Consider the following 25,305-nt stretch of genomic DNA (forward strand, 5'->3'; position numbering starts at 1 on the left):
AAAGTGCAGTCCTTAGTCTAAAGGGAAAGGACTTTTACCACGCTTCAGGCAGTTGACCTTCCCCTCTGGGTCCCTGCAAGTCCAAGAGGAGGAAAGCAGCCCTCAGGGAGGTTCTGAGCTCCCCTAGGGAGAATGATGCATCTAGCCCAGTGGCATCTGGTATTAATTAACCTACTGTACTAGAGCAGGCTTGGCTAACCAAGTTCATGGTCTCATTAAATCCCTGTACAGGCCTGCCTCTTCCATCACAGCCTTAAGTTTCTCATGGCAGAAGCTTCCTGATGTTGCAAATACCTGGGATTTACTGTCACCTAGACCCCCTTCGGTTCTGCTGAGACATGAGATCACAGAACAAGGGAAGCCACCTAATCCAATTCTCCCACTTCCCAGTCCTAGGAAACTAAAGCCCAGAGATGCCAAATGACTGAGGTCCGAGGTCATCCAGCATCAGAGCCAGGATTACAAAGCACTTAAAATGCAGCTCAACTGTGAAAGTGAGGAGGGAGAATATAAGTGTGAGTTCATGACCCGCCATCCTCAGGGGAAGCCTGCATCATGTCACCCCCGACAGGTGACACACGTGCACATGCCTCTGATCTATCTACCCTGCCAGCTACAGAAATCAAGACAAAGCCTGGAATCTACAAACCTACCAGCATCTCCAGCAGGAAAGGGTGGAGGTAAAGTGGCCCTTCCTCAAGCACAGAGAAACCAAAGCTGAAGGGTGTATCCTCAGCCCACCGGCAGCAGAAAGGCCCCAGAGAGAACCTCTGTGCCAGGGGCTATGCCCCCTACACCAGGCCTCCTCTGGCCTGGCTGAGGGGAGGGCTCGCTCAGCCATAATCTGTTCTCCCTCCTTGACACACCCTCCTTTTATTTCTCTCACTCCAGAAAGTAACAAGGATAACCCCCCTCCTCATAACCCTCCTCCCCTTCAGAGCACAGAGAGCTCCTGGAGAACCAGGGCTGGTCCCTGTTCTTTCCACACTGGGCTCACTCTGCTCTTAACTTTTTCCAGAGGCAAAAACATCAGGATTAAAGCCAGGTGGCCAGAGTGCTGCATTCCAGGCCTTTCCAGCTGGTTATCAACCCTGCCAATTACTCCTTCCCCTCCCCTTAGCAAGGGGACAACAAAGACTTCCCCGCCTCCACGGCTGTGAATGTCAAAGTTAAATGGAAGCTCTGATGCTATGAACCAATTAATCTACTCAGCTAGGCTATTGGGTGAATGCGCATGCGTAGGAGTGTCCACTGTAAAATGTGACCTCATATGCCAGACAAAGCTCATACCCCTTCCAATTACCCAGTCTCTAGATCCGCTGCACACCCTTCTGCGCTTCCATCTACCTCCTTCTTCACCTCTCTTGTTCCTCCACCACAACCCCAGAAAAAGATAAACTGGTCCCTGGAGCTTGAGGATGAAGCTGGCAGTGGTGAAGCCGAGGCAGGAAAGGTGGGAAAATGACATCAGGAGATGTAAATGAGAAGCAGGGATGACTTGTGGCTCTCCTTCTGCACCCCAGCAGTGACAGACGCCCACGACTCTCTGCCACTCCCCATTCAGCTGGATGGCTCCCTCCTTCCCAGGCAACACTCTCTCCTTGACACCACTACACTCTCCAGGGCTGTGGGTCTGGCTCTTGCTCCTTCCAAAATCTCTACCCCTTCCCAAGCTTGGAGCCAGAAACAGCCACACAGTGAGGAGAGCGCTGAGTGGGGCGCGTACTGAGCAGGGATAGGAGGGGAGGAAGAGCGAAGACTTAGGACTTGGGGTCAGGCCACATCAAGGCAGGGACAGAAAATAGACCAGACGACACTGCAACCCACCAGGGGAGGGGGAAACAGAGCACATAGTAAAACTGTCACCTGCTAACAAAGCCACACGCAGAGTAGGGGCAGGGTGGGGGCATCCTACCTTGCAGGGATCTTGGACTTGGGACTGAATCTGTCAAAGAAAATGACCAAGGCAACTGAGTGACCCACTGATGGCTGGAGGCTTTGGAGGGAGAGGGTGGGAACAGGGAAGGGTCCCATGGACAAGCCTTTCGGGGCTAAAGCCCTCACCATCCCTCTCCTGTTCTGCAATGGACAACGGAGTAAGGCCAGCAGAAGAGGTGAAAGCACCGATAAGCAGAATGGAAGCAAGAAAGAGCAAAGACCAAACGGGCAGAGAGGGGGCAGGAGGAGGACAAAGGCTGGGCAGGTGTGCTCAACACCAGCGCCTCCCCCAGGCCCTCCGCAGGGACAGCTGGATGACTTGAACTCTGGGCTCTCTAGCTGGCGCAGTCCCACCCTCTTAATGCCAATCCCTTTTTGTCTCCATGAAACACTATGAGTTGCTTGGCCAGCATGGGGTTGACCCGTGCTGTGGACAAGGATGCTGATTTGGGACAGTGTCACTATTTCCCAAAATGCCATAGCAAAGTGTGTCCCAGGAAGAGGCTGCACAGGTATACCAGCCCAGGGGTAACTAACACCACTTATGTAGAGCTGGCTGCAAGGGCTGGCCGGCAGGAATCACATCTACATGGAGAGAAAAATTAGTTGAAATACAGATGGGCTGACAGGTGGGGGCTTTTCTTGCTGGGGATTCAGAGGAGGGAATGTCTGTTAGGGCCCCAAGATGGTTGGGGTGGCCTGGGAACTGCTGTTGTATGAGCTGGCTCTGCCGTCCTGGGGTCCCGGTGTTTGCCCTCCACTCAGGAGAAGAGTCTCAGAGAACTTTCCACTGCCTGGAATTTCTGTAACCCTATCTCCTCCACAGCCTCCCTGCCCAGTTCACACCCCCATAAGAAGAACGGGGTAGAAGAGAATAGGGGGAATTGAGGCGACCAGGCATGGCGTGGGTCCTCTGCCTCAGAGCGCCCACAGGGAAGGCTCAAGTCATACCATCCTCGTGTCCCAGGTGCACTCCCATTGCAAAACCCAAACCACTTTTCATCCGCCTCTGCCAGCCCGGGGGGAAAGGGAAAGGGGAGAGAGATACAGAGGGTACCAAAAGGCCACTCCCTGCAACATGCCTGAAGCCTCAGGGAGTTACCTTGTGGCATGGCAGGCTTGGCCTTCTTTGCAGGCGCCACCTCATCGGCCCTGGACTCAGAAAAAGATGCTGTCCTGCTGGGGGCTGGTGTCTGGGGTGAGAGAAGGAGAGAGTGTAAGAGGTAAGAGCCACAGCTGGGAAAAAAGCCACTGGTCCTTAAAGGCCCCAAAGAAAACTGGTAATAAAAATTATGCACAGCAATGCTCTTTATAAGCTGCTTCTAAAAGTACTAACAATCCTCTAAGATACGAATTAATATTATCCCATGTTACAGATGAGCAAACTGAGGCCCTGGGTGGACAAGATACTGGCTAAGGTTGCTCTCTCAGCAAAAAGTAAGAGTAACAATTTTTAAGTTTTTCTTTTCTTTTTTTTTGAGACGAATTCTCACTCTGTTGCTCAGAGGTGGAGTGCAATGGTGCCATCACAGCTCACTGCAACCTCCGCCTCCCGGGTTCAAGTGATTCTCATGCCTGAGCCTCCCGAGTAGCTGGGATTACAGACATGCACCACCACGTCCGGCTAATTTTTGTATTTTTAGTAGAGACACAGTTTCACCATGTTGGCCAGGCTGGTCTCGAACTCCTGACCTCAGGTGATCCGCCAGCCTCGGCCTCCCAAAGTGCTGGGATTACAGGCGTGAGCCACCACGCCTGGCCACAATTTGAACTTGGATCCAATTTTAAAATCCTTGGTCCTTCCATTATACTACTTTAATCAGGACAGGAAAAAAATTGGCAGAGATCCAGAAACCAACCATGCACTAACTCCCGCTGTATTTCCTCTATGCCCCCAGGGAACAGAGGAAGAGGACTGTATCCTAGTGGAAAAGATGAAATGGTTCCTTCCTGTAAGGTATGGGGAGGCTGGCACCTACCGATGTGCTCCCGCTGGCGTTGAGGAGGAAGTTTGCAGTGTGGGCTGCTGTGGGTGGCTGGTTGGGGATGGGCCGGTGGCCCAGGGCCATGCCCACAATGGCCGTCATGTGAGTCTCCGTGCCAAAGACGTGGATGGGGATCCCAGTGGTCTTCCCTGTAAGGGAAGAAAAAAAAAATCCATAATTCAAGTCTGCAGATAAGCGCCCAAGTCCATGTGACCCTGCAAAGGGCCTTTTATAGCCATGATCAGTGTTTGGCGCATTCAGTGCAAGACCAATATCCAGGACAAATCAGCTGTCATAATTTCACCACCAGACAAATCTTTCTAAAGGCCACTTGCTGATAACAAGAACAAGAAACAGGCCAGGTGCAGTGGCTCACACCTGTAATCCCAGCACTTTGGGAGGCCGAGGCGGGCAGATCACTTGAGGTCAGGAGTTTGAGACCAGCCTGGCCAACGTGGTGAAACCCTGTCTCTACTAAAAACACAAAAAATTAGCCAGGCGTGGTGGCATGCACCTGTAATCTCAGCTACTCGGAGGCTCAGGCAGGAGGATCCCTTGCAACCGGGAGGCAGAGGTTGCAAAGTAAGCTGAGATTGCGCCACTGCACTCCAGCCTGGGCGACAGAGTAAGACTCTTGTCTCCAAAAAAAACCCACACAAGAAACATATTTCCTGCAAGATTCAAGTAACCAAATTATCAGAGCCCATATTCCTCCTGTTCGCAGTCTGGACCCCAGCTCTCCAGCTTTCTTTAGCCCTCATCGCATGCATCCACCAGTGCTTGGTCTCTGTTCCTAAACACTCTGAGCCCATTCCCCCAGGGCTCTGGCCCTGCTCCTCCCTCTGCATGGAGCTCTCCATGGAGCTTCACCTGGCTGCTCTCTGGTCTCCCAGCTCAACTCAAGCGCTACCTCCTGAGAAAGGGCCCCTCTGACCTTGATGGTCACTCTCGCATGCCACGCTCCTCTCCCCCTTGTACAGACAGACCCCTAGCATCTTCTCCTACTGTTTACTTGTGGAATGTTCTAATTTTAAAAGCATGATCTGGTAACTTCACTGTGCCGTCCCCAGGCCTGCCCCACTGCACATAGCAGATCCTCAGCTTTGAACCAGCTCTATTAAAAAGAAAACAAAAGGCTCACACCTGTAATCCCAACACTTTGGGAGGCCTAGGCAGGTGGATCGCTTGAGTCCAAGAGTTCAAGACCAGCCTGGGCAACATGGCAAAAGGTCATCTACAAAAAAATTAGCCAGGCGTGTGCTAATTTTTTATACAAAAATTGTGTATTTATTGTGGCGTGTATCTGTAGTCCCAGCTACTCAGGAGGTTGAGGTGGGAGGATCCCTTGAGTCTGGGAGGCAGAGGTTGCAGTGAACTGTGATCACACCACTGCACTCCAGCCTGGGTGACAGAGTGAGACCCTGTCTCCAAAAAAAAAAAAAAAAAAAAAAAAAAAAATTGCCTATAATCTCAGCACTTTGGAAGGCCGAGGCAGGCAGATCACGAGGTCAAGAGATTGAGACCATCCTGGCTAACACGGTGAAACCCCGTCTCTACTAAAAATACAAACAAAAATTAGATGGGCGTGGTGGCGGATGCCTGGAGTCCCAGCTACTCGGGAGGCTGAGGCAAGAGAATGGCGTGGACCCGGGAGGCGGAGCTTGCAGTGAGCCGAGATCGCGCCACTGCACTCCAGCCTGGGTGACGGAGCGAGACTCCATCTCAAAATAAAAAAAAAGAAAAAAAAGAAAAAAAATTAACCCTATTCAATTCAAACCTAAGTCAAATTGTGTCACTTGGCTGGTTGTAGTGGCTCACGTCTATAATCCTAGCACTTTGGGAGGCAAAGGCAAGAGGATCACTTGAGGCCAGGAGTTTGAGATCAGCTTGGGCAACACAGTGAGACACTATCTCACAACAAATTTTTTTTTTAATTAGCCAGGTGTGGTGGTGTGCACCCGTGGTCCCCAATACTTGGGAGGCTGAGGAGGGAGGATCACTTGAGCCCACAAGGTGGAGGCTGCAATGAGCTATGATGGTACCACTGCACTCCAGTCTGGGTGACAAAGCAAGGCACTGTCTCAAAAAAAATAATAATAAATATGTGGTTCCTCTGCTTAAACACCTCTTGTGCCTGCTATCTCACAGTGATGGCCAAGTCCTCCTGTGACCTGTAGTGTCTTGCTGCCACTCTCTCAGTCCCAGCCCCTTACCACTGCAGGGCATTGGAATTTGCCCTTCCCTCTCCAAGAGTCACCATGGTGCTGCTCCCTCATTCCAGGTCTTTGCTCAAATGTCAGTTTTCTTTTCTTTCTTCTTTTTTTTTTTGATACAGGGTCTCACTCTGTCACCCAGGCTGGAGTGCAGTGGCATGATCATGGCTCACTGCAGCCTCAACCTCCCAGGTTCAGGTGATCCTCCCACCTCAGCCTCCCAAGTAGCTGGGACTACAGGTGTGTACCACCATGACCAGCTAATTTTTGTTGTTTTTTTTTTTTGTAGAGGCGGGGTCTCGCCATGTTGCCCAGGTCTTGAACTCCTGAGCTCAAGGGATCCTCCTGCTTCGGCCTCCCAAAGTACATGAGCCACCTGTGCTCAGCCTTGATCAAGTTTGATCAAGCATTTTCTGATCTCCCTGTTGAAGGCTGCCCCCCGGCCCCTCCCACACGCATTCTCCCTTTCCCTGCTTTGTTTTCCTTCCTGGCACTCGGCACCCCGACATAGCAGTTTGTGTCCTCCGTTCCATCAAGGCTTGCTGTCTGTCCATTTGTGGCTGTAACCCTCGTCGCCAGCACAAAGCCCAGCACAGAGCGAGTGATCTTTAATAAATATCTGTTAAGTGGAGAGCTCAATGAAAATGCTTTCCTGACCACTGCAAAGTTTAGGACAGCACTCTGTGTCCTAAACACACTGCACACCCAGGAAGCGGAGTAGAGAGCAAAATAGCCCAAGACTGATGCTCAGGAATCAGGAATCCCAAAGAGGAAGGCCACCCACACTCATGGTGAGGGGGAGAGAAAAGGTCCTCATCTTACCGACTTCTCCCATCACCCGTAAGCCCTCCTGATAGTTGGGGCCACCTCTTCGGACAAAGATTGTGACTTCGTGCTCCTTCAGGGGGCCCTGGTAATCTCGAATTGCTCTCACGATGCCCTGGAAGCCCAAAGTGACATGTGACTAAAAACAAGGCAGCCACAAGTCAATGATTTATAACCGTGATAAACAAACGTACCAGGTGTATGTGACAAAGGCTGCTTCTCAGGAAGCACGGGACTACACATAAGCAGCCACGGCCTGGGATATGATCACTCAGAATGTTGCTGAGGTGGGAATGTGGGGTACCTGGGATTGACACCCCTTAATGTCATGGCGCTCCGGGCCTCCATCGTCAGCAAGGTCTTGCTGGTCTCTCTTTTGTCGCTTCTGCAGTCATTACTGCCTCTTACTACATTTTTGTTTTTGGTGGGGATATCTATGTTGGGCTCTATGCAAGGGTTCTCAGAGGTACTAAGACATAGTCAATGTCCTACAAAAGCTTCATAAGTGATGTGTGGGAACAGTTCTTTTTTTTGGGACAAATTCTCGCTCTGTCACCCGGGCTGGGGTGTAGTGGTGCGAGCTCGGCTCACTGCAACCTCTGCCTCCCGGGTTCAAGAGATTCTCCTGTCTCATCCTCCCGAGTAGCTGGGACTACAGATGTCTGCCACCACACCCGGCTAATCTTTTTATTTTTAGTAGAGATGAGGTTTCACCATATTGGTTAGGCTAATCTCAAACTCATGACCTCAGGTGATCCACCCACCTCGGCCTCGCAAAGTGCTGGGATTACAAGCGTGAGCCACCACGCCCAGCGTGGTGTAAGAACAGTTCTTACAATGGATATCCACTTTGGAAAAATGAGAGGGTGGAAAGGTGTGTCCTAGTTCTGTTTCTCAAGACAGAGGCTAGATTTTGAGCCTGGAGTCTGACTTCTGTCACCCAAGGCATTTTACACAAAGCTCCATGTACAGTACCTGTTCCAAACCAAGTGCCCTAACCAAGGGTCAGTGCAGGGCAGCTCAGAAGTTAAATTAAAGCTGCTGAGGCTCCCCTGTCCCAGATTTGTCTGTTAAATCAAGTCCAGTTATGGACATCCTGTTTTGGGCAGGAATGATGGAGTCTGGTCCCACATTTTATTTATTTTTTTGAGACAGGGTCTCATTGTTGCCCAGGCTGAAGCACAGTGGCACGATCACGGCTCACTGCAGCCTCGACCTCCTGGGCTCAAGCAATCCTCCTAGCTCAACCCACTAATTTTTTTTTAATTTTAGTAGAGATGAGATCACATTATGTTGCCCAGCCTTGTCTTGAACTTCTGAGCTCAAGTGATCCGCCTGCCTCAGCCTCTCAAAATGCTAGAATTATAGTTATGAGCCACCACGCCCAGCCCCTCACTTCTTGAGATCTCAGACTTTCAAGTTTGACACTTATCTAGTCATTATTCTCAAAACTCACATGGATCCACCAGATGTGGCACACACTCTTTTGAATACACTCACTGAGCATCTGACAGTATGGAATATTAATAAATGGCCTCCTTGGGTGGCTTTCTCGAAAGGGATGACTCTTGAGACATGTTAGCTCTGTCTTCCTTGTTGACAGCAGTCACATGTGCTTTCAAGCATGTGCACACACAGCTCTGACCCGTAAACAGGCACCCAGGTTGAGAAGATCCCAGTAGGATGAGAGGAGCCCCGGATCATCAAAGCACTTTCTTCATTCCGATCTTTTGGAAAAAGGGCTCATGACACAAAGATGTAAGACCAGGATGGCCGGGCACAGTGGCTCAAGTCTGTAATCCCAGCACTTTGGGAGGCCGAGGCAGGCAGATCATGAGGTCAGGAGGTCGAGACCATCCTGGCTAACACGGTGAAACCCCGTCTCTACTAAAAATACAAATAAAAATTAGCCGGGTGTGTTGGCGGGTGCCTGTAGTCCCAGCTACTTGGAGGACTGAGGCAGGAGAATGGCATGAATCCGGGAGGCGGAGGTTGCAGTGAGCCGAGACTGCGCCACTGCACTCCAGCCCAGGCAACAGAGCAAGACTCCGTCTCAAAACAAAACAAAAAAAAAACAAGGAGATGCAGAGAACCCAGAGTCTCACAAGAGTGTTGAAAGTAAGGAGGATCGGTTGGGCATTGTGGTTCACACCTGTAATACCAGCACTTTGGGAGGCTAAGGCGGATGGATCCCCTGAGGTCAGTTCGAGACTAGCCTAGCCAACATGGTGAAACCCCCGCTCCACTAAAAATACAAAAATTAGCCGGGCATGGTGGTGGGTGTCTGTAATCCCAGGTACTCAGGAGGCTGAGGCAGGAGAATCACTTGAACCCAGGAGGCAGAGGTTGTAGTGAGCTGAGATCGTGCCATTGCACTCTAGCCTCGACGACAAGAGTGAAACTCCATGGAAGGAAGAAAGGAAGGGAGGGAGGGAGGGAGGGAGGGAGGAAAGGAGGGAGGAAGGGAGGGGAGGGAGGGAGGAAAGGAAGGAAGGGAGGGGAGGGAGGGAGGAAAGGAAGGAAGGGAGGGGAGGGAGGGAGGAAAGGAAGGAAGGGAGGAAGGGAGGGGAGGGAGGAAAGAAAGAGAAGAAGGAAAGGGAAGAAGGACGGGAAGAAGGAAAGGAAGGGAAGGGAAGGAAAGAAAGGAAAGAAAGAAAGGATCGATTGAGCCAGTGCTCCAAAGCACTGGTCCTGAGAAGGAAGAAAGCAGAAATTTGCCTCCCATGCTTCAGGTGGGAGAGTTATGGTTCAGTGTGGCAGCTGCTTGCCCAGAGACACACAGTGCAGATGGGCAGCTCCTGTCCCAGTGTCTTCTCCACCCCTTTAAGAGACCCTGGGGCAAGAGCTCCCTACCTGACCTGGGAACTCATGGTAACTTGGCTCTGGCTCAAACTCTGCTTTCAAGGCCCCTTCCCTGCCTTCCCCAAACCACTTTCCCCAGAAATTGCACCACTGCTGCAGCTGTTACCTTGAACGTGGCAGCCACGTTTGTGAAGTTTGCGATGCTGCCTCCAATGATGAGGATCTTGCCTGGATTTGGAGTAAGAGAGAATCAAAAACAGTTACACAGGTAGACTTGAGCATCTTCCCAGCAATCCAACTGAGGAAGTTCTTGTTCCCCTGAATGAGGGTCCCCCACCAGGAGGTACTGGGGAGTGAATAGGACAGTCTCTCCAGACATTCCACTTTATCAGCTCAACTCTCCATTACCTATGCCACCAGACAGGGGTCAGAACAAACCCACAGGAGCACTACATTAACTCCTAACCGACATCCACAAATCCAGGTTGGTTTCCAGATATCTCTGGAGGGAATCTCTCTCTCTCTCTGGCTCAAGGAAAGAAGAACTGGTATGCAGAGCCCCAAAACACAGGTGGTAAAGGGGCACTGAGACTCACAGAGGCCAGGTAATATAAGAGAGTCACTGAATTTATTGTAATCAGAGTTTATCGCAATTGGATAAACTGAGTTTACTGCAATTGTAGCAGGAGCATGCCACAGCCACCTCCTCCCCTGCACTTGTTTGAAGGGCTTTATCACACATCGCCTCTTGCCCTCTCAGTCCCCTCCCACTGATAGATGTGGTCCCTGTCCTCTGTGCAGTCAGAGAAACCGAGAGCCAAAGTTCAATGATTAGCCTCAAGTTGCAAAGGACCACACACAGCCTTGGTGACTCCTCGGATGAAGCTGTCCCATTGCAGCCTGCTGGGCTGTCCTGGGGAAGCGGGGACAGGTGTGTGTGTGTGCACGTATCTCACCATCTGGGTGCTTCTCTCGGGTCATGAGGGAGAGGATAGTCTTGGCATAGTCATAGGTCTGCTGCTCGCTGGGGGCGCCTGAGTACTCCCCATAGTTTGCCAGCTCGTTGACACCCCCTAGATCACAGATGGTATCGCTGCCAAGGAGACAGAAGTCAGTGATGGCTCTCACACTTGGGGCAGGGGGTGGCAGCCTGGTGCCTGGGAGGACACACGGATCTCTCAAAACACTGGAGTTAGCCTGTGGAACCGGCCTCTTGGACCTCCAGCCCCCAACTCCCATGCAAGTCTGGCCTGCAGGTTAATGGTGCTATATCAGACTCTTCTGGGCAGTGCACTCTGCCAGCCCTAGGGCACTGGGGAGCCCTGGACAGACAATGGCAGGTAAAATGAACAATGAGCACCTCCCTAACACAAAGACAAGAAAAATCACACACTGCAGGAGTCCCTGACGGGCTGCCCAAGAGAAGGTGTGCTGCAGCCAGAGGAAGTAGTGCCAGTCACACACAGAAGGGAATGGCAGATTGCACATCTAGAAATGAGCAGGTGTCTACCATGCTTAAAGTGAAAAAACTGCTAATTATTGTAAAGGGTGTAGAATATGATCCTAATATTCTACAAAGCAAAGAGTATAAATATTTATTTATGCTTGACGGGACATACAGTAACTTGCTAACTGGGGTGACCTGGTCAGGGAGAGGATGGGGAAATGTCCAGGCAATTTTCACTTTCTAGCTCATTTTCTGTATTTGCTGTACCTTTGTATGGAGCACATAATTTTCAGAATTAAAACTCATAAAACAACTTCATTTTGACAAAACAAGAAGGTTATAGAAGACACTGTGTGCAGGACAGGACCTCGCCAACGTCCCTCGAAGCCCTCTGGGATGCCACTGCTTTCCTCTGCCCCAAATTCCCACACCAAAGTGGCAGGACCCCACCTGCCCAGGCCACACACATGTGGATGCTGGGTAGACTGGGCTGGCATTCCTTCAGCAACCCCCTTTAGTCACCTGTACACGACAGAGGCGCCACCCCCGGCCACCATGGTCCAGATCCTCCCTTTGGGGTTCAGCAAGGTCAGCTTCAGGCTTGCCCCACTTTTGGCATCTAGGTCTGCAATGTAGGCTTCCTGGGGACCAGACAGCAACAGGTAGGCCCTTGGGGTGCCCCCTTTACCAGGTCCCAGATCCTAGGACCCCTCCCCACTTTCCCTGGGGGCACATGAAGAGGTCACTAATCACCTTAATGGGGTGGGAAGAAGGGGCTATGCAGGGCCCCACATGCCTTGAAGACACTTGATGGTGTCTCCAAGTACCAAAACCACCTATAGTCACAGTCACTGCCTGGGGACAAACTTCCCATCTCCCTTCTCTGATGTCAAGTCCTTGGCCCTCTACCTAAGTCCTGAGCCTACCCATGTCCCTCTGCTCAACCATGCCCTCACCCCAGCATCTGCCTGCCTGGCCCATCAGACGTCCCCCTCACCCCAGACCTCCCCAGGCCAGACTGTCTCCCAGCGCAGCCTCTTCCCTGGGCCTGGGGTACTTCCCAGAAAGCCCAATCCTGCTGTGAGGACTTCTCAGAGGAGAGAGTGGGAAAGAACAATTAAAATTCTCAGTGAGACGCCGAGAGAATGACCTTCCGTCAGGATTAAGGCGAGCCACTTGGAATCATGGAGAGGCAACAAATCAAGTGAAGAGTCGAGGGAGGCTGATTGAGAGAGAAATCTAAAAGGATTTCTGGCTGGGATTCAGAGGCTTGGCTCACTCCCACCCCCACCCCACTGGGGTTTTAAGAAAATTAAATGCTTCTCAGTCTTCCTTTCCCTGCCAAATAAACAGCTCATGAAGGGGGGCCGAATGCACATCAGAGATGAGTCACCTCCCCACCGCCCTCCCCCCAATCCCCATCTCCTCTCTAAACCAGCCTTACCTCTGGATATGCCTCCCGCCCAAAGGGGGGAGGGAACTCGATGTCACCCCACTTCACTTTGCAGATGTAGTCGGCAGTGGCATCCACCTTGGCCGCCAAGTCAAGGACATAGACTCCATCTTTGGTCACTACTTCAAGGGGTGCAGAGGCAATCATCAGTCACCAGCTCTGGGTAGAGACAACCACCAACCTCCAACCCCTCCACAAACACTGCTCCCACGGTGGCCCATTCAGGCCTCAGAACTCTCTAAGCTCAATAAGAAACCAGAGAGGCCCTTATGGAGACAGAACTTTTCCCCATTAAAGGCAAAACAAATTCTACAAGGCCATTCCCCTCTCCCTGACCTATAGGTAATGGGACATGGAGGTCTGTATTAGTTGCCATGGCAATTTTCAAACATCTTTACAAAATGCTACACTCCCTGCTTTGAGTATCTAACCATGCGCAAACCCATGGTTCGGCCACTTTTAAAAAGTGTTTAAAGGTACATGTTGCTGACAGAAGACCCCCCACCAGTATGCACATCTATGTCTCCCAGGGTCTGGCTAGGGGAAGCCTCAGTGTCAGGTGGAGCAGGGGCCGCAGGGTGCACTGGACTCCCAGTCAGCAGGATTCATTTATACCACCTCACTGGACACCCATCTTCCTCCTTCCCCAGGGCCATTTAGCTGATTGAGTTAGCACAAGGCCATCTGGTCCATTAGAGGGGCTGCATCCTCAGCTGGAATGATTTGATTTCTCGCCTTCCTAGACTTTGCCCTGAGAAGTCCTGGCCAGAGCCAGCCCATGCCACTCTCCCTTGACACCACCTGCTTCCTTCACAGCCCAAGAGACTGAGACCAAGCTCTTCCCAGCATCAAGGGTTAATGATTGACCAACTCCCACAGAGGGAGGCAAGTGTGAGGCCTCTGAGTGCACCAGGAGGAATGAAGGGCCAAAGGGTGAGAGCAGTGCAGAGGCTGCCCACCTCCTGCTGTCAGACAGCCTGACCCGGCGGGAGAAGCAGAAGCACATAGTCAGATCAAAACCAGGACTTCTGGCCGGGCGTGGTGGCTCACGCCTGTAATCTCAGCACTTTGGGAGGCTGAGATGGACAGATTACCTGAGGTCAGGAGTTCGAGACCAGCCTGGCCAACATGGTGAAACCCTGTCTCTACTAAAAATACAAAAATTAGCCCGGCGTGGTGGCGGGCGCCTGTAATCCCAGCTACTCGGAAGGCTGAGGCAGAAAAATTGCTTGAGCCCAGGAGGCGGAGGTTGCAGTGAGCCGAGATTGTGCCACTGTACTCCAGCCTGGGCGACAGGGCAAGACTCTGTCTCTAAGACCAAAGAGAGAGGTTGGAGTTGACTAAGAGAAGAACTACAGTCTTCTGAGAGCTCAGAAACAGGAACTGGCACTAAAAGTGCATGGGGACCCCTCTGCTTGTGCACATCTGTCTTGTGTTACCCTCTGGCAAGTGGGAGTCTGGTTCTCTGAATGCCAAGGCCAGGGCTGTCATAGGCACTGGGACCCTTGCCCCCTCCCAGCCAAGCACACCCAGTTACCAAGGGGATTGATCTCGAGGTAGGTGAAGTACAGGTCCTCGTAGAAATTGAAGAGGCCGGAGATAAAACTGGCCAGAATTCTAGAGGTGGGGAGAGAGGGACAGTTCATCCATCAGGGAGCAGCTCGGTAGCACCCCAGGTGCCCCGCAGCAATCTCTCACTGCCACCGACAGCTCCATTTCCCGAAACACACCCCGCTGGCCCTTCCATCTCCTCTGCAACCCCTGCTCCTTGGACATCGCTCTACAGCCACTGAGGCGGAAAGGAGCTGTCAGGCGAGAAGCTGGAAGCAGAGGTGTCAGACAGACAGGGGCAAGGAGGTGAGGGACGCTGGCGGCATATTTCAGTCTGGTTCCAAGCCAGTCCCCACCCTGCACCCAGCTGTCTTCCTCAAGACAGGGCCATGTCTACCACCTGGCTCCCAGAGAGGAGACCGCTCCGCTCTCCTTGGTCTGTGCCCAGAGCCTGTCAGTCTTCTCATCCCACCTGCCACCTCCCTACCATCCCTCTCACTCAACTCTTTCTTGTCTTCAGGGGCATGGACCAACAGGTGTTTTTTGATGTCCTCAGGATTCAGTTTCTCATCCACGCCAACAAGTAGCTTCTGGGCCTTGGTGTCCACATCACCCACGTCCACACCCCCCTCGTGGTGGAACAGGACGTAGTCCCCTTCTCGGGTGGCATAGATGCAGACATAGAACTCCTCCGCCTTGCAGGTGAAGAGACAGGACAGTGGGATTGGGGTTGTGGGGGCTAAGCTGGTGAGGGGCGCTGAACTGGGGAAGATGAGGGGGTCTACCATGTACTGGGAGAGGAAACCAATTCCCACAGTCTCATTTTCTAAAACCCAGTAAAAACCATTCATCCAGAGACTTGTCCACCATCTTTTCCCCAAGGACAAGAGGAAGAAGCCTCTACCCCACTGGCTGGCGGTCCAGACTGAATCAGTATGACCAACCCCAGCTGAGGGGTGGGGCCTGCCTGCAGGTCGTTCTCATCCCTGCACTTGGAAGTCCCCTTTGTTACCAGTCCTAACTCCTCTCTGCTGCAGATCAAGCCCTTTCCTTCCCCTCTGGACTCCCGAGTCCGCAGCACCCTCAGATCCTCAGTGCGGCTTCAGGGACCCTGGTCCCTCTGACTGTCCTCATCAGCTTGACTTCTTTCATCATGTTACAGTGGACAAACCCAAGGTTCCAGGAGGGAGAAGACCCAGCCTGGAGCCGCCTCACACATACCTGACTGTGGGGGACGAAGGGCTCGATCAGAAAGTTCTTGAGGAAGCCCGTGGCCTTGCCAACCTACAGAAAAATTGAGGGAGATAAAACTCAGAGGGACAGCACGCCTTGCCCCTAGGGCAGGAGGAGGGACTGCACAAGGGTGGTGCCCAAGCACTCCCACCACCACACCCAGCAAAGAGAGATTTTTCCAGAAAAAATGGGGTCACAGATCCCTAAGCTCAGTAAGTCCTCACGAGACGCCCTTTCACCCCTTGCTCTGGTGCGGGCTGTGCCTGAACAGGCACCGACCTTGCCCACTCTTGGCCTCCTCTGGAGGGTGACACAGGACCTGCGCAAGTGAAAGGGCTCCAAAAAGTCACGGCTATGGCAGAGCTTGACGGGGAGGGGAAACTGGGTAGGAGGGAGGTAACCATTCTGCTTCACGGGCCTTGAGGAAGGCACAGTGACTCAGCCTCAGGACATGGGTCCGGGCGCGGGGAATGGGTGGAGAAGTGGGGAGCCAGGGCTTAATCAGGGAAACTTCTCCACACAGACTCTCCTGGCTGAGGACCACAGGCCTGCAGAGCTAATCAGTTTGAGTGATTCCCTGGCGGCAGCTGCGGCGAGACAGCCCTCATCCTAGTAAGTCCCAAACCCCCCGCCCGGCCTGTGCGTCACTACTGAGTCAGGGACCAGACAGCAATCCATCAGAGGTAATGAGCCACTCCTGCTGGCCCAATGCTGCTGCCAGCTCAGATGTCTGATGTCCCCCACCTTCTCCTCCCAGAGGCCAGCAGAAGGAAGCAGGATGTGCTCCCTGGGGACATGCTCAGCATCCCTCCCTCCAATCCCGCCATCCTCTCTCCAAAGGCCTGGGAACTCAAGGGACAGGTCGCTTCATGCCTGGGTCCATGTGCAACTTCAAGGATCCCTCTTTACCCATGAGGGCCAGAAACTGGGAAATTAACATTTAAGGGCTACTCTGAGGAAGCCCAATGAGGGAGGAAGACATCTCCATCACCACCTTCATTGCTATATCCGAGGCAGCCAAGGAAGAGAACAGCTCCTTCCTGGTACAGTTTCACCCCAGACGAGCACCAGGCCCTTCAGAGCCACGTGCTCTACAGAGCCAGGTGTGGATGGCACATTCTTCCCAGGCTAGGCCAGGCCTCAGCTCCATTCCCTCCCTTAGTCCTCCAGCTCCCTTGGGGAGTGAGAAGAAACATAATTTTATTTCCAGGCATCTCTTAGCCTTCCTAAACCATGTTTCACTTTAACTCTCTCATCTACGTGGTTGAAATTCATCACCAAGCTGGGAGAAGTTAATAATTGAATTTGGGCTTGGTGGCACACATCTGCGGTCCCAGCTACATGGGAGGCTGAGGCAGGAGGATTACCTGAGGCCAGGAGTTCGAGACCAGCCTGGGTAACATTCGAGACCCTATCTCTACAAAAACATTTTAAAAAGCAGCCTGGCATGGTGGCATGCACCTATAGTCCCGGATACTCATGAAGCTGAGGTGGGAGGATAACTTGAACCTGGGAAGTGGAGGCTGTAGTGAGATGTAAACATGCCACTGCACTACAGCCTTGAGTGACAGTGTGAGACCCTATCTTAAAAAAAATAAAGTAGGCCGGGCGCAGTGGCTCATGCCTGTAATCCCAGCACTTTGGGAAGCCGAGGCAGGCAGATGACCTGAGGTCAGGAGTTCGAGACCAGCCTGGCCAACATGGAGAAACCTCGTCTCTACTAAAAATACAAAATTAGCCAAGTATGGTGGTGCATGCCTGTAATTTCAACTACTCAGAAGGCTGAGGCTAGAAAATCGCTTGAACCCGGGAGGCAGAGGTTGCAGTGAGCCGAGATCTGGCCATTGCACTCCAGCTGGGGCAACAAGAGCGAAACTCCATCTCAAAAAAAAAAAAAAAAAAAATCAAAAAAATTAGCCAGGTGTGGTAGCAGTGTAGCCCCAGCTAATCAGGAGGCTGAGGTGGGAGGAATGCTTGAGCCCAGGACATCGAGGCTGCAGTCTAGCCTGGGCAACAGAGCGAGACCTGTCTCAAAAATAAATAAATAAAAATTTTGAAAAGAACTGAATTTACCCTTCAACGTTATTAACTATCATATCCTAGGTTCTTGACCCAGTACGTCCTTCTGCCTAAACGACTGTGTGTCTCCCTTTTTCATATTTTTTAATCCTTTTTCATATTTTTTAACCCACCCCTTAGGTACACATGCTATCACAAGCTACCATAACCCTTCCTTTTTGGAAACTGGAAAGAAAGGAGTTCCTAGAATGGGGCTGGGAGTGGTGGCTCATGCCTGTCATCCCAGCACTTTGGGAGGCCTGAGGTCGGGAGTTCGAGACCAGCCTGACCAGCATGGAGAAACCCCGTCTCTCCTAAAAATACAAAATCAGCCAGGCATGGTGGTGCATACCTGTAATCCCAGCTAGTCGGGAGGCTGAGGCAGGAGAATCTCTTGAACCCGGGCGGCGGAGATTGCAGTGAGCTGAGATCACGCCACTGCGCTCCAACCTGGGCAACAAGAGCGAAACTCCACCTCAAAAAAAAAAAAGAAAAAAAATCAGACCAGGCCAGGCGCGGTGGCTCACGCCTGAATCCCAGCACTTTGGGAGGTTGAGGCAGGCAGATCACAAGGTCAGGAGTTCAAGACCAGCCTGGCCAATATGGTGAAACCCCATCTCTACTAAAATTACAAAAATTAGCCTGCCGTGGTGGGAAGTGTCTGTAGTCCCAGCTACTCAGGAGGCTGGGGCAGGAAAATCGCTCGAACCAGGAGGCCAAGGTTGCAGTGAGCCAAGATCACGCCACTGCACTCCAGCCTGGGCTAAAGCAAGACCCTGTGTCAAAAAAAAAAAAAAAAAAAAGAATAAGACCATTTCCACCTGGCTCTTGAATTATATTGAGGTTACCTCTGCAGCACATCTTGCCCAAACCAATAAAACAAAGAAGTTTGGATGATGAGGGAGCTGGGAATGGGCAACAAGACTGGGCCTACTGCTGGCAGCCACCTGAGTGGGTCAACGCCACAGGACTCCTGACTTCCCTGAGCTACAATGAGACTGGATGTGGGGGTGATCCACAGAGCTGCTGACCTGGAGGTGACCATATTTGCTTCTGTTACCACCCACGTTCATCCTGATCCCATGCCCACTCACTGTGGCTTCCTGTCCCAGCCGTGGCTTCAGCCAGGACTTGACCCCATCCAGAGTGAGGTTGACCCCAACGAGACCAAGTTTTCCACGACGTTTGATCAGCTGGTCTGGCTTGACTACCAAGTTCTGGAACAAAAGCAGTTTGTATTTAGAGTGAGGAAGAATTAGATAAACTGTAGTATTTTGGGGATCCAAATGGAGGACAGCAGGGATTGACTTCCCATTCACTTTGCTCCAAAGCGAGCCCCACCCATCCTTCAGAGTCAACTCTTGGATGCTTCCTCCACCCACCCTAGCCAGTATCTTGCTTTTGACAACCAGGTATCTAGAGGCATTTGTGCCCAGATGGAGCCTGGCACAGAGTAGGCGCTCAGCAAATACCTGCTGAGTGAATAAGTGATTCCCTACCCTCCCTATGTGATACATTAGCTTCTTCATTCAACAGTAAGCCCCTCAGAATAAGGACCAGAACCCGTGTTCCAAAGAGGAAAACAGAGAGACAGAGCCTTGAGGCAGCAAAGAACCTTAGAGGTCATCTGGTCAACCCCATCCCTGTGCTTGAACCCTGTCTACAACAGGCCCAACAAGCAGCCCCTAACCACTACTCATACATCTCCAGGGCCAGGAAACTCCCTCCATCCCTTTGTGGTTGAGCTGCCTCCTAGTGGGAAGAAATAACACCACTAGTCCTAGGCTTGCTCTCTGAGCCCTGCCAAGGAAATCTAAGAGCTTTCTAACAATGGCCCTGCAGAGATCTCAAGAACGGAGCCTCTATTCCAGGCTGACCCTCCAGGGTCAGGGCCATTCTTCACAAGGTACAACGTCACACTTCCTAATTGCCTTGATACGTTCCTGATATATTCCACTTAGGGGAGGAGAGGGCACATCCCTACTTTTTACTGAGCATCTACCATGTGCCAGGCACCAAGCACGCTAAATGCTTCTTGCTAATCCTTACAGCTCAAAGTGAGTATTATCCCATTGGAGAGATGGGGAATCTAAAACTCAAAAGAGGTGAAATGGCTTGCCCCAGGCTACATGGTTAATAAACACAGCTGTGATTTGGACACCAGTTTGTCCAGTTTCAAGCCCATGGCAGGGTATACCATGCTGGGGTACCTCAACATGCAGGGCTCAGCATGAACACAAACCCTGCTCAGCCCATGGCATGCTTCCCACAGCTGCTGCTGGCAGCCTCCAACCCCATGACCCTATCGGCATCACTAACAAACCAATGGCTTTCTCTTCCTCAGACCCCAGGCCTGGAAGAACAGCCCCGAGTGGAGGTAGGGCTCACCTGGCTGAGCAGCCAGGGGTGGTCCTGCAGCAAGCGGGCCCAGTCTGTGTCAGGAGTGACGCGAGCATACTTGAACCGATTCTGGATGGCTGAGGTGGTACAGATGAACTTGTAAAGGAGTTCTTTGCCCGTCTGCTCTGAAATTGCCTTGGCCGACATGGCTGCAGAGAGACCTGCTCTACCTGTCTGGGAGAGAAGAGCTGGTCAGAAGGGGGCAGGCGTGTGGAGGCACTATCTTCCCCAGCAGGGCAGACCCACTCCCAGTTGACCCCAGACAATAAAACCAGATTTCAGCTTTTCTCAAGAGGAAGGAAAAAATGCTGACCCAGCGAGAGGGATGGAAGAGAGATATCAAGCAGCACTTTTGCCAGCAGAGGAAGAAGAGCCAGAGATAATGGGTGAGGGAAGATAGAGAAAAACAAAGGTGCCATTTGCCCTGGGACTCTTGCCTCACCCTGCCCCATTCCCTCTAGGCAAACTAGCTGACCCACAACCACACTCATCCTGGAGCAAAAGGCAGCTGGCTAGGAGGCCAGGAAAACCGGTGCTTTGACCCAAATCTGAGTGCTGGTCCCATCTGAGGTGGGCAGAGACACTGAAACACTTTTCTGTTCTCTGACCAGTGCAGAGTACAGCTGAAATTGCAAAAGGCTAGCCTTTCTCTCCCTACAGGTTTCATCTCCCCCACACCCAGATTTACCCCTACACATACCCTTACACACCACCGGGCCAATGGGCAAGCCAGCAAGTTTACTTAGCCTCAAAAAGGGTCACACCCCCAGGTCCTGGTTAGAAGGGGAGTAGGGGAGGGGGGAGGATCATCGCAAAGCTCTTTTCTCCTCTTTTCTCCCGGACACTAGCCTCCCAACCCTGAGTATGGAGCAGACACAGGGCAGGGAAACTGACCTTTAGTACATTCCACCCGCCCCACTGAGTCATCCAGCTGCTAATTTAGAGCAAAACTCGCTAAACAAAACAGATGCCTCTCTGGGGACCACCCTGTAGTGGTCACTTCTAACTGGGGCAGACTGAGAGGAGGAGGAGGAAGAGGCAGAAACCATCCTCCATCACATGTATAGGAAAACTCATCTTGGAGTTCGAGGCTACAGTGAGCTATGATTGCACTGCTGCACTGTAGCCTGGGTGTCAGAGCAAGACCTTGTGTCTAAAAAAAGATAAAAAGAAACTCATCTCATATGAGCTCTGGGAGGTACACTGAGATTTATAACCCCATTTCTTAGATGAGGAATAAAATCTCAGAGGCGTTAGGATAACTTGCCCAAGAAGCCCACCTAATAATAAGCAAGGTTATGACCCAAGACTCGAACCCAAACCCTCTTACACCTAGGTCCCCAGAAAAATCCACACCAGCCCGAGAAAAGACCATTTTTCCAAGAGCCAGGCCCATGTGTCCTTTTCACTTCAAAGAGTCTATGATAAGAATTTCATCATCTCCCCTCCCCACCACTCTGTCCTGATACACCCATTCTCCTGTGGGTAACTCAAGGAGTGAGCTGGGGAGGGGAATGGGGGGAGGTAGGCATGGGAATTCAGGCCAAGAGCTTGGCCGGATCAGGAAAAGTCACTCCTGTCTCCCCCACCAAGGCCCAGAAGCAAAGCTGTTTAATTTGCTGGGGGAGAAAAAAGTCAAGTACAAATAAAGGAGGGCAGAGTGAAGGAGTCGGCTTGTTTACATGTGCTGGAAGCTGGGTCTCCGTTCCCAGCTCAGAGAAGGCCAACATTCCAGGGGCTACGTTGCGCCCCCTCCCAATCGGCCAGGCTGGTGGGGCTTCAGGTTCTCATCCTGGCTTGGCTGCCTCTGTTGGCCTCCCAGCTAGTATCCAGCATGGCACAATGGGTGTATTCAGCCTGGTGTCTGCCTAAAGTGGGGTAGCTGGGAAGGGGCTCAGAGATGTTCCCTTTTCTGGCCTTCCCCTGGAATGACTTGAGATTCCTTCTCAGTATGAGTTTCCAGAGACGTCCCAACCAGCCCCACTGCCCCACGGTCCTCCACCCCCCACCCACTGCTCCATTTCCCAATATTTTTGACTCAGACCAGAAAAACTGGCCCTGAAATTGAATGGGTACACCCCCACCCCCCTTCCAAAGAGAGTGCAGCCCAGGGCAGATCAAGGAACACTCAGAGAGGAGGGGGCAGTGGCTGACCATCCTCAGCAATTCAGACTCCTTCCATAACACCAAGGGAAAGGAAGTCCCTGGGCTATGCCTCTCTAGAAGAAAGAAGCCTGAGACTCCCAGTAAAACAGTCCCCTGAAACTGGCACCTCCAAAACAGACACAAGACCCAACTTTGGAAAGGACAAGGGAGAGAAAACGGATCCCTGCAGCTGAGAAATCACAGTTTTCTTGAGACCCAGATCAAATTTCAGGTCCAAGAGCCCATCTCCATAGGGTCTTTGGAAGGGGGATAAGAGAGAAGACACAATGGGATGATACAGGATAGAAAACAAGATTTGCCAGTTTACCAAAACAAGAGATTTGCCACTAGAGCATTCTGGCTTAGAGAGGGGAGGTTGAGACAAGGAATGTATACAACATAATAAAAATAAGGCCTCTGCAAATTCACCAATACAGAGAAGGCAAATGGTTCACAAACCCAGGAAGTGGACTCAGTAGAGATAAATCGCAGCTTTAATGGTTCAGTGAGGTCTTCTTTTTTTTTTTTTTTTTTTTTTTTTTTTGAGAAAGACTCTGGCTCTGTCACCCAGGCTGGAGTGCAGTGGAGTGATCTCGGCTCACTGCAACCTCAGCCTCCCAGGTTCAAGTGATTCTCCTGCTGCAGCCTCTTGAGTAGCTGGGATTACAGATGCATGCCACCACGCCCATCTAATTTTTTTGTATTTTTAGTAGAGGCGGGGTTTCACCATGTTGGTCAGGCTGGTCTCGAACTCCTGACCTCGTGATCCACCCGCCTCAGCCTCCCAAAGTGCTGGGATTTACAGGCATGAGCCACTGCGCCCGGCCTTCAGTGAAGTCTTAAAGTCTCTCTAAGGCAGTGGCTCTTAACCTCTTTGAGGTCTCAGACTCTTCTGAGACTGAAGAAAACCCCAGAAAAAGGTACACAAATCCAATTGTGCATATTGTTTCAAGGTGCTCACCTGTGACAATGATCCGATGGCCCACAGACTGACCACCAGTTAAGAACATTTGCGGCCAGGCACGGTGGCTCGTGCCTGTAATCCCAGCACTTCGGGAGGCCAAGGAGGGCGAATCACGAGGTCAGGAGTTTGAGACCAGCCTGGCCAATATGGTGAAACCCTGTTTCTACTAAAAATACAAAAATTAGCTGGGTGTGGTGGTGCACACCTGTAGTCCCAGCTACTGGGGAGGCTGAGGCAGGAGAATCGCTTGAATCCAGGAGGCGGAGGTTGCAGTGAGCCGAGATCCACCACTGCACTCCAGCCTGGCGACAGAGCAAGACTCTGTCTCAAAAAAAAAAAAAAAAAAAAAGAATATTTGCTCCAGTGGAATCAGCAAATACCTACAAATACCTATCTGGGTTTGGGACCTCTCCCCAGAACGTCTTAGCCTGCCTCCCCAGTAGCTGAATGTGCTGTCAAACAAGTGACAGATGACTGGGCTGAGCTTGGACTCCAGGAACTGTTACTTGGTAACAGCTAAATGTGTAAACCATTTGGGGGAAATCATGCCAAGGAACCTGAAAACACACACATACACACATTCTCTGAGGGAGGGGCCTTATGAGCTGAATGGAGTCTTTTCTGCAGACGGGTGAGTGACCCAGGATTGAGTTCACTTTTAGCAGACACTGAGAGAAGCAGCCCACACAGGAGGCTGAATGAAAGAAGCCTGTTCCCCAGAACACACCCCTGGGACACAGCCAATGGAAGGGAATCACTGGGGATGCTACTAAGGGTGCCTCTGGGAAAGACAAAAACACTCATTTGAAGGTTAGTATCTGCAGGATTGGGATTTATGTATGTATGTATTTATTTATTTATTTTTTGAGAAGACAGGCAATCCCTGGAGTAAATTCTAGAGGCAGAATTCTGTGAGTGCCCCGTACTGCGGCAGACATAGTGTCAGAACGGGGATGGAGCCATCAGCTGCCCAGTGTCTGAGGGCTCTTCCCACTACCGCCCCCCAAGCTGTTCAGGAAGGTTTCCAAGAGGTGAAAATTACCCATTTGGGCCAATGGGACCTACCAGCTGTCCCTCACCCCACATTTTAGTTCAGCCGAGCCAGCTGAAAACACAGAGCAAAGTTAAGGGTGGAGAGGAGTAGGCTAGCTGGCCAAACTGTGCTGTGCACTTTTCCTTATCATCTCTTCCAAAATCCTCTTCCCAGGAAGACCTCCAGGGACCCCGTAACGGCAGAACTCGGCACTGCACGGTATCTGCCAAGGTTGGAGACGGCGGCAGGCGCTGGGACTGGCCCATTGCCAGGCTCGACAGGAGGGTGGCGGCAGCATCCTCCAGCCCCTTGAGGACCTTTCCCCGGCCAGACTTGGCGTCAGCTCAGGGGTGGGGTGGCACCCCGGCCATCTGTCGCTTAGGGGCTGGACTCGACGGTACCTCCAGTGCGAGGAGGATCCTCGCTGCGAGATTCCAGTCCTCGCGGCGAGACGAGGCGAGGCCTCGGGCACCCTGGGGCAGCCTGGCCCCGCGTGGCCCGCCCCGGAGGCGCGCATAGCTCGTTCTCTCTACTTGGGCGTGGAGCTCAATTTTGTCCCCACAGAACCAAGGGAAGGGCCTGAGCCCAGCCAGTGAGGAATCGGAGTGGGACCAGTCGCCACCGCTTTCTCTACTTCCCGTCCCGGCATCCGATGGGGGAACCCGGATGGAGCCAAAAGGCGGCCCGATGAGCCCGAGGAGCCTCGATAGCTGTGCCCGGGAGGGGTGAGGCGTGCCAGGAGGGGGCCCATGCAATGTGGCACAGGCAGGAGAGGCAAGGATGGCGGCAAGCCCCATGCAAACTCCCAGGAACTGGAATATGTGTGTGTCGCGCGGGGGGAGGGGAGGGGCGTCGACACGCGGCCACCGGCCGGGACCCCGGGCGAAGACTAACCTAAAGCTAAGACCCTCAAAACTTCCAAGCAGGTGCAGGGAGGGCGCGTGGGCACCGAGCCCGCGTCGGGGAAGGCGGTTCCGGGTTGGGGGACGGAGGCAGGAAGCTCCTAGGGCGGGCGGGCTCCAGCCAGCGAAAACAGCCTTCCGTGCTCACCTCTGCCGAAGTCCGTGCGCGGCGCTTCCTCCACAGGCCCGACGAACCCCGCAAAATCCGGAGCGCCCCAGCAGCCGGTAGCTTCCCGGGATCCGGCTTTTGTCCCGGCCCAGCCGGGCTTCTCCCCGCCCCCATCGGCTCGCGGCGAGAATGGCCCCGCGATTGGCTACACGCGTTCCCTAGCCTGAGCGCCAGGGCTCCTCCCAAT

At 52.3% G+C, this 25,305-nt stretch overlaps 1 protein-coding gene across 6 annotated transcripts in view; it reads right to left on the reverse strand.

The window, feature by feature from the left end:
* Nucleotides 1-25,305, reverse strand: part of ACLY (ATP citrate lyase) — a 52,593-nt gene extending 27,288 nt beyond the window's left edge. The window contains exons 1-14 of one of the 6 annotated variants that reach the window (XM_024234488.3): nucleotides 25,098-25,297; nucleotides 19,894-20,079; nucleotides 18,600-18,722; nucleotides 15,436-15,498; nucleotides 14,719-14,909; nucleotides 14,201-14,280; nucleotides 12,655-12,785; nucleotides 11,733-11,851; nucleotides 10,720-10,856; nucleotides 9,930-9,991; nucleotides 6,959-7,076; nucleotides 3,918-4,072; nucleotides 3,041-3,131; nucleotides 1,916-1,945 (exon numbers count right to left, since the gene is read on the reverse strand). In XM_024234488.3, the coding sequence (XP_024090256.1) occupies nucleotides 1,916-1,945; nucleotides 3,041-3,131; nucleotides 3,918-4,072; nucleotides 6,959-7,076; nucleotides 9,930-9,991; nucleotides 10,720-10,856; nucleotides 11,733-11,851; nucleotides 12,655-12,785; nucleotides 14,201-14,280; nucleotides 14,719-14,909; nucleotides 15,436-15,498; nucleotides 18,600-18,722; nucleotides 19,894-20,079; nucleotides 25,098-25,232 (1,621 nt within the window). In that variant the 5' untranslated portion in view covers nucleotides 25,233-25,297. Of the gene's footprint in view, nucleotides 1-1,915; nucleotides 1,946-3,040; nucleotides 3,132-3,917; nucleotides 4,073-6,958; nucleotides 7,077-9,929; nucleotides 9,992-10,719; nucleotides 10,857-11,732; nucleotides 11,852-12,654; nucleotides 12,786-14,200; nucleotides 14,281-14,718; nucleotides 14,910-15,435; nucleotides 15,499-18,599; nucleotides 18,723-19,893; nucleotides 20,080-24,941 lie in introns of all 6 variants that reach the window. The other 5 variants (XM_024234490.3, XM_024234491.3, XM_024234489.3 and 2 more) reach the window with 5 other exon arrangements.

This window comes from Pongo abelii, chromosome 19 (assembly GCF_028885655.2).
Source record: "Pongo abelii isolate AG06213 chromosome 19, NHGRI_mPonAbe1-v2.0_pri, whole genome shotgun sequence".
Classification (NCBI taxonomy): Eukaryota; Metazoa; Chordata; class Mammalia; order Primates; family Hominidae; genus Pongo; species Pongo abelii.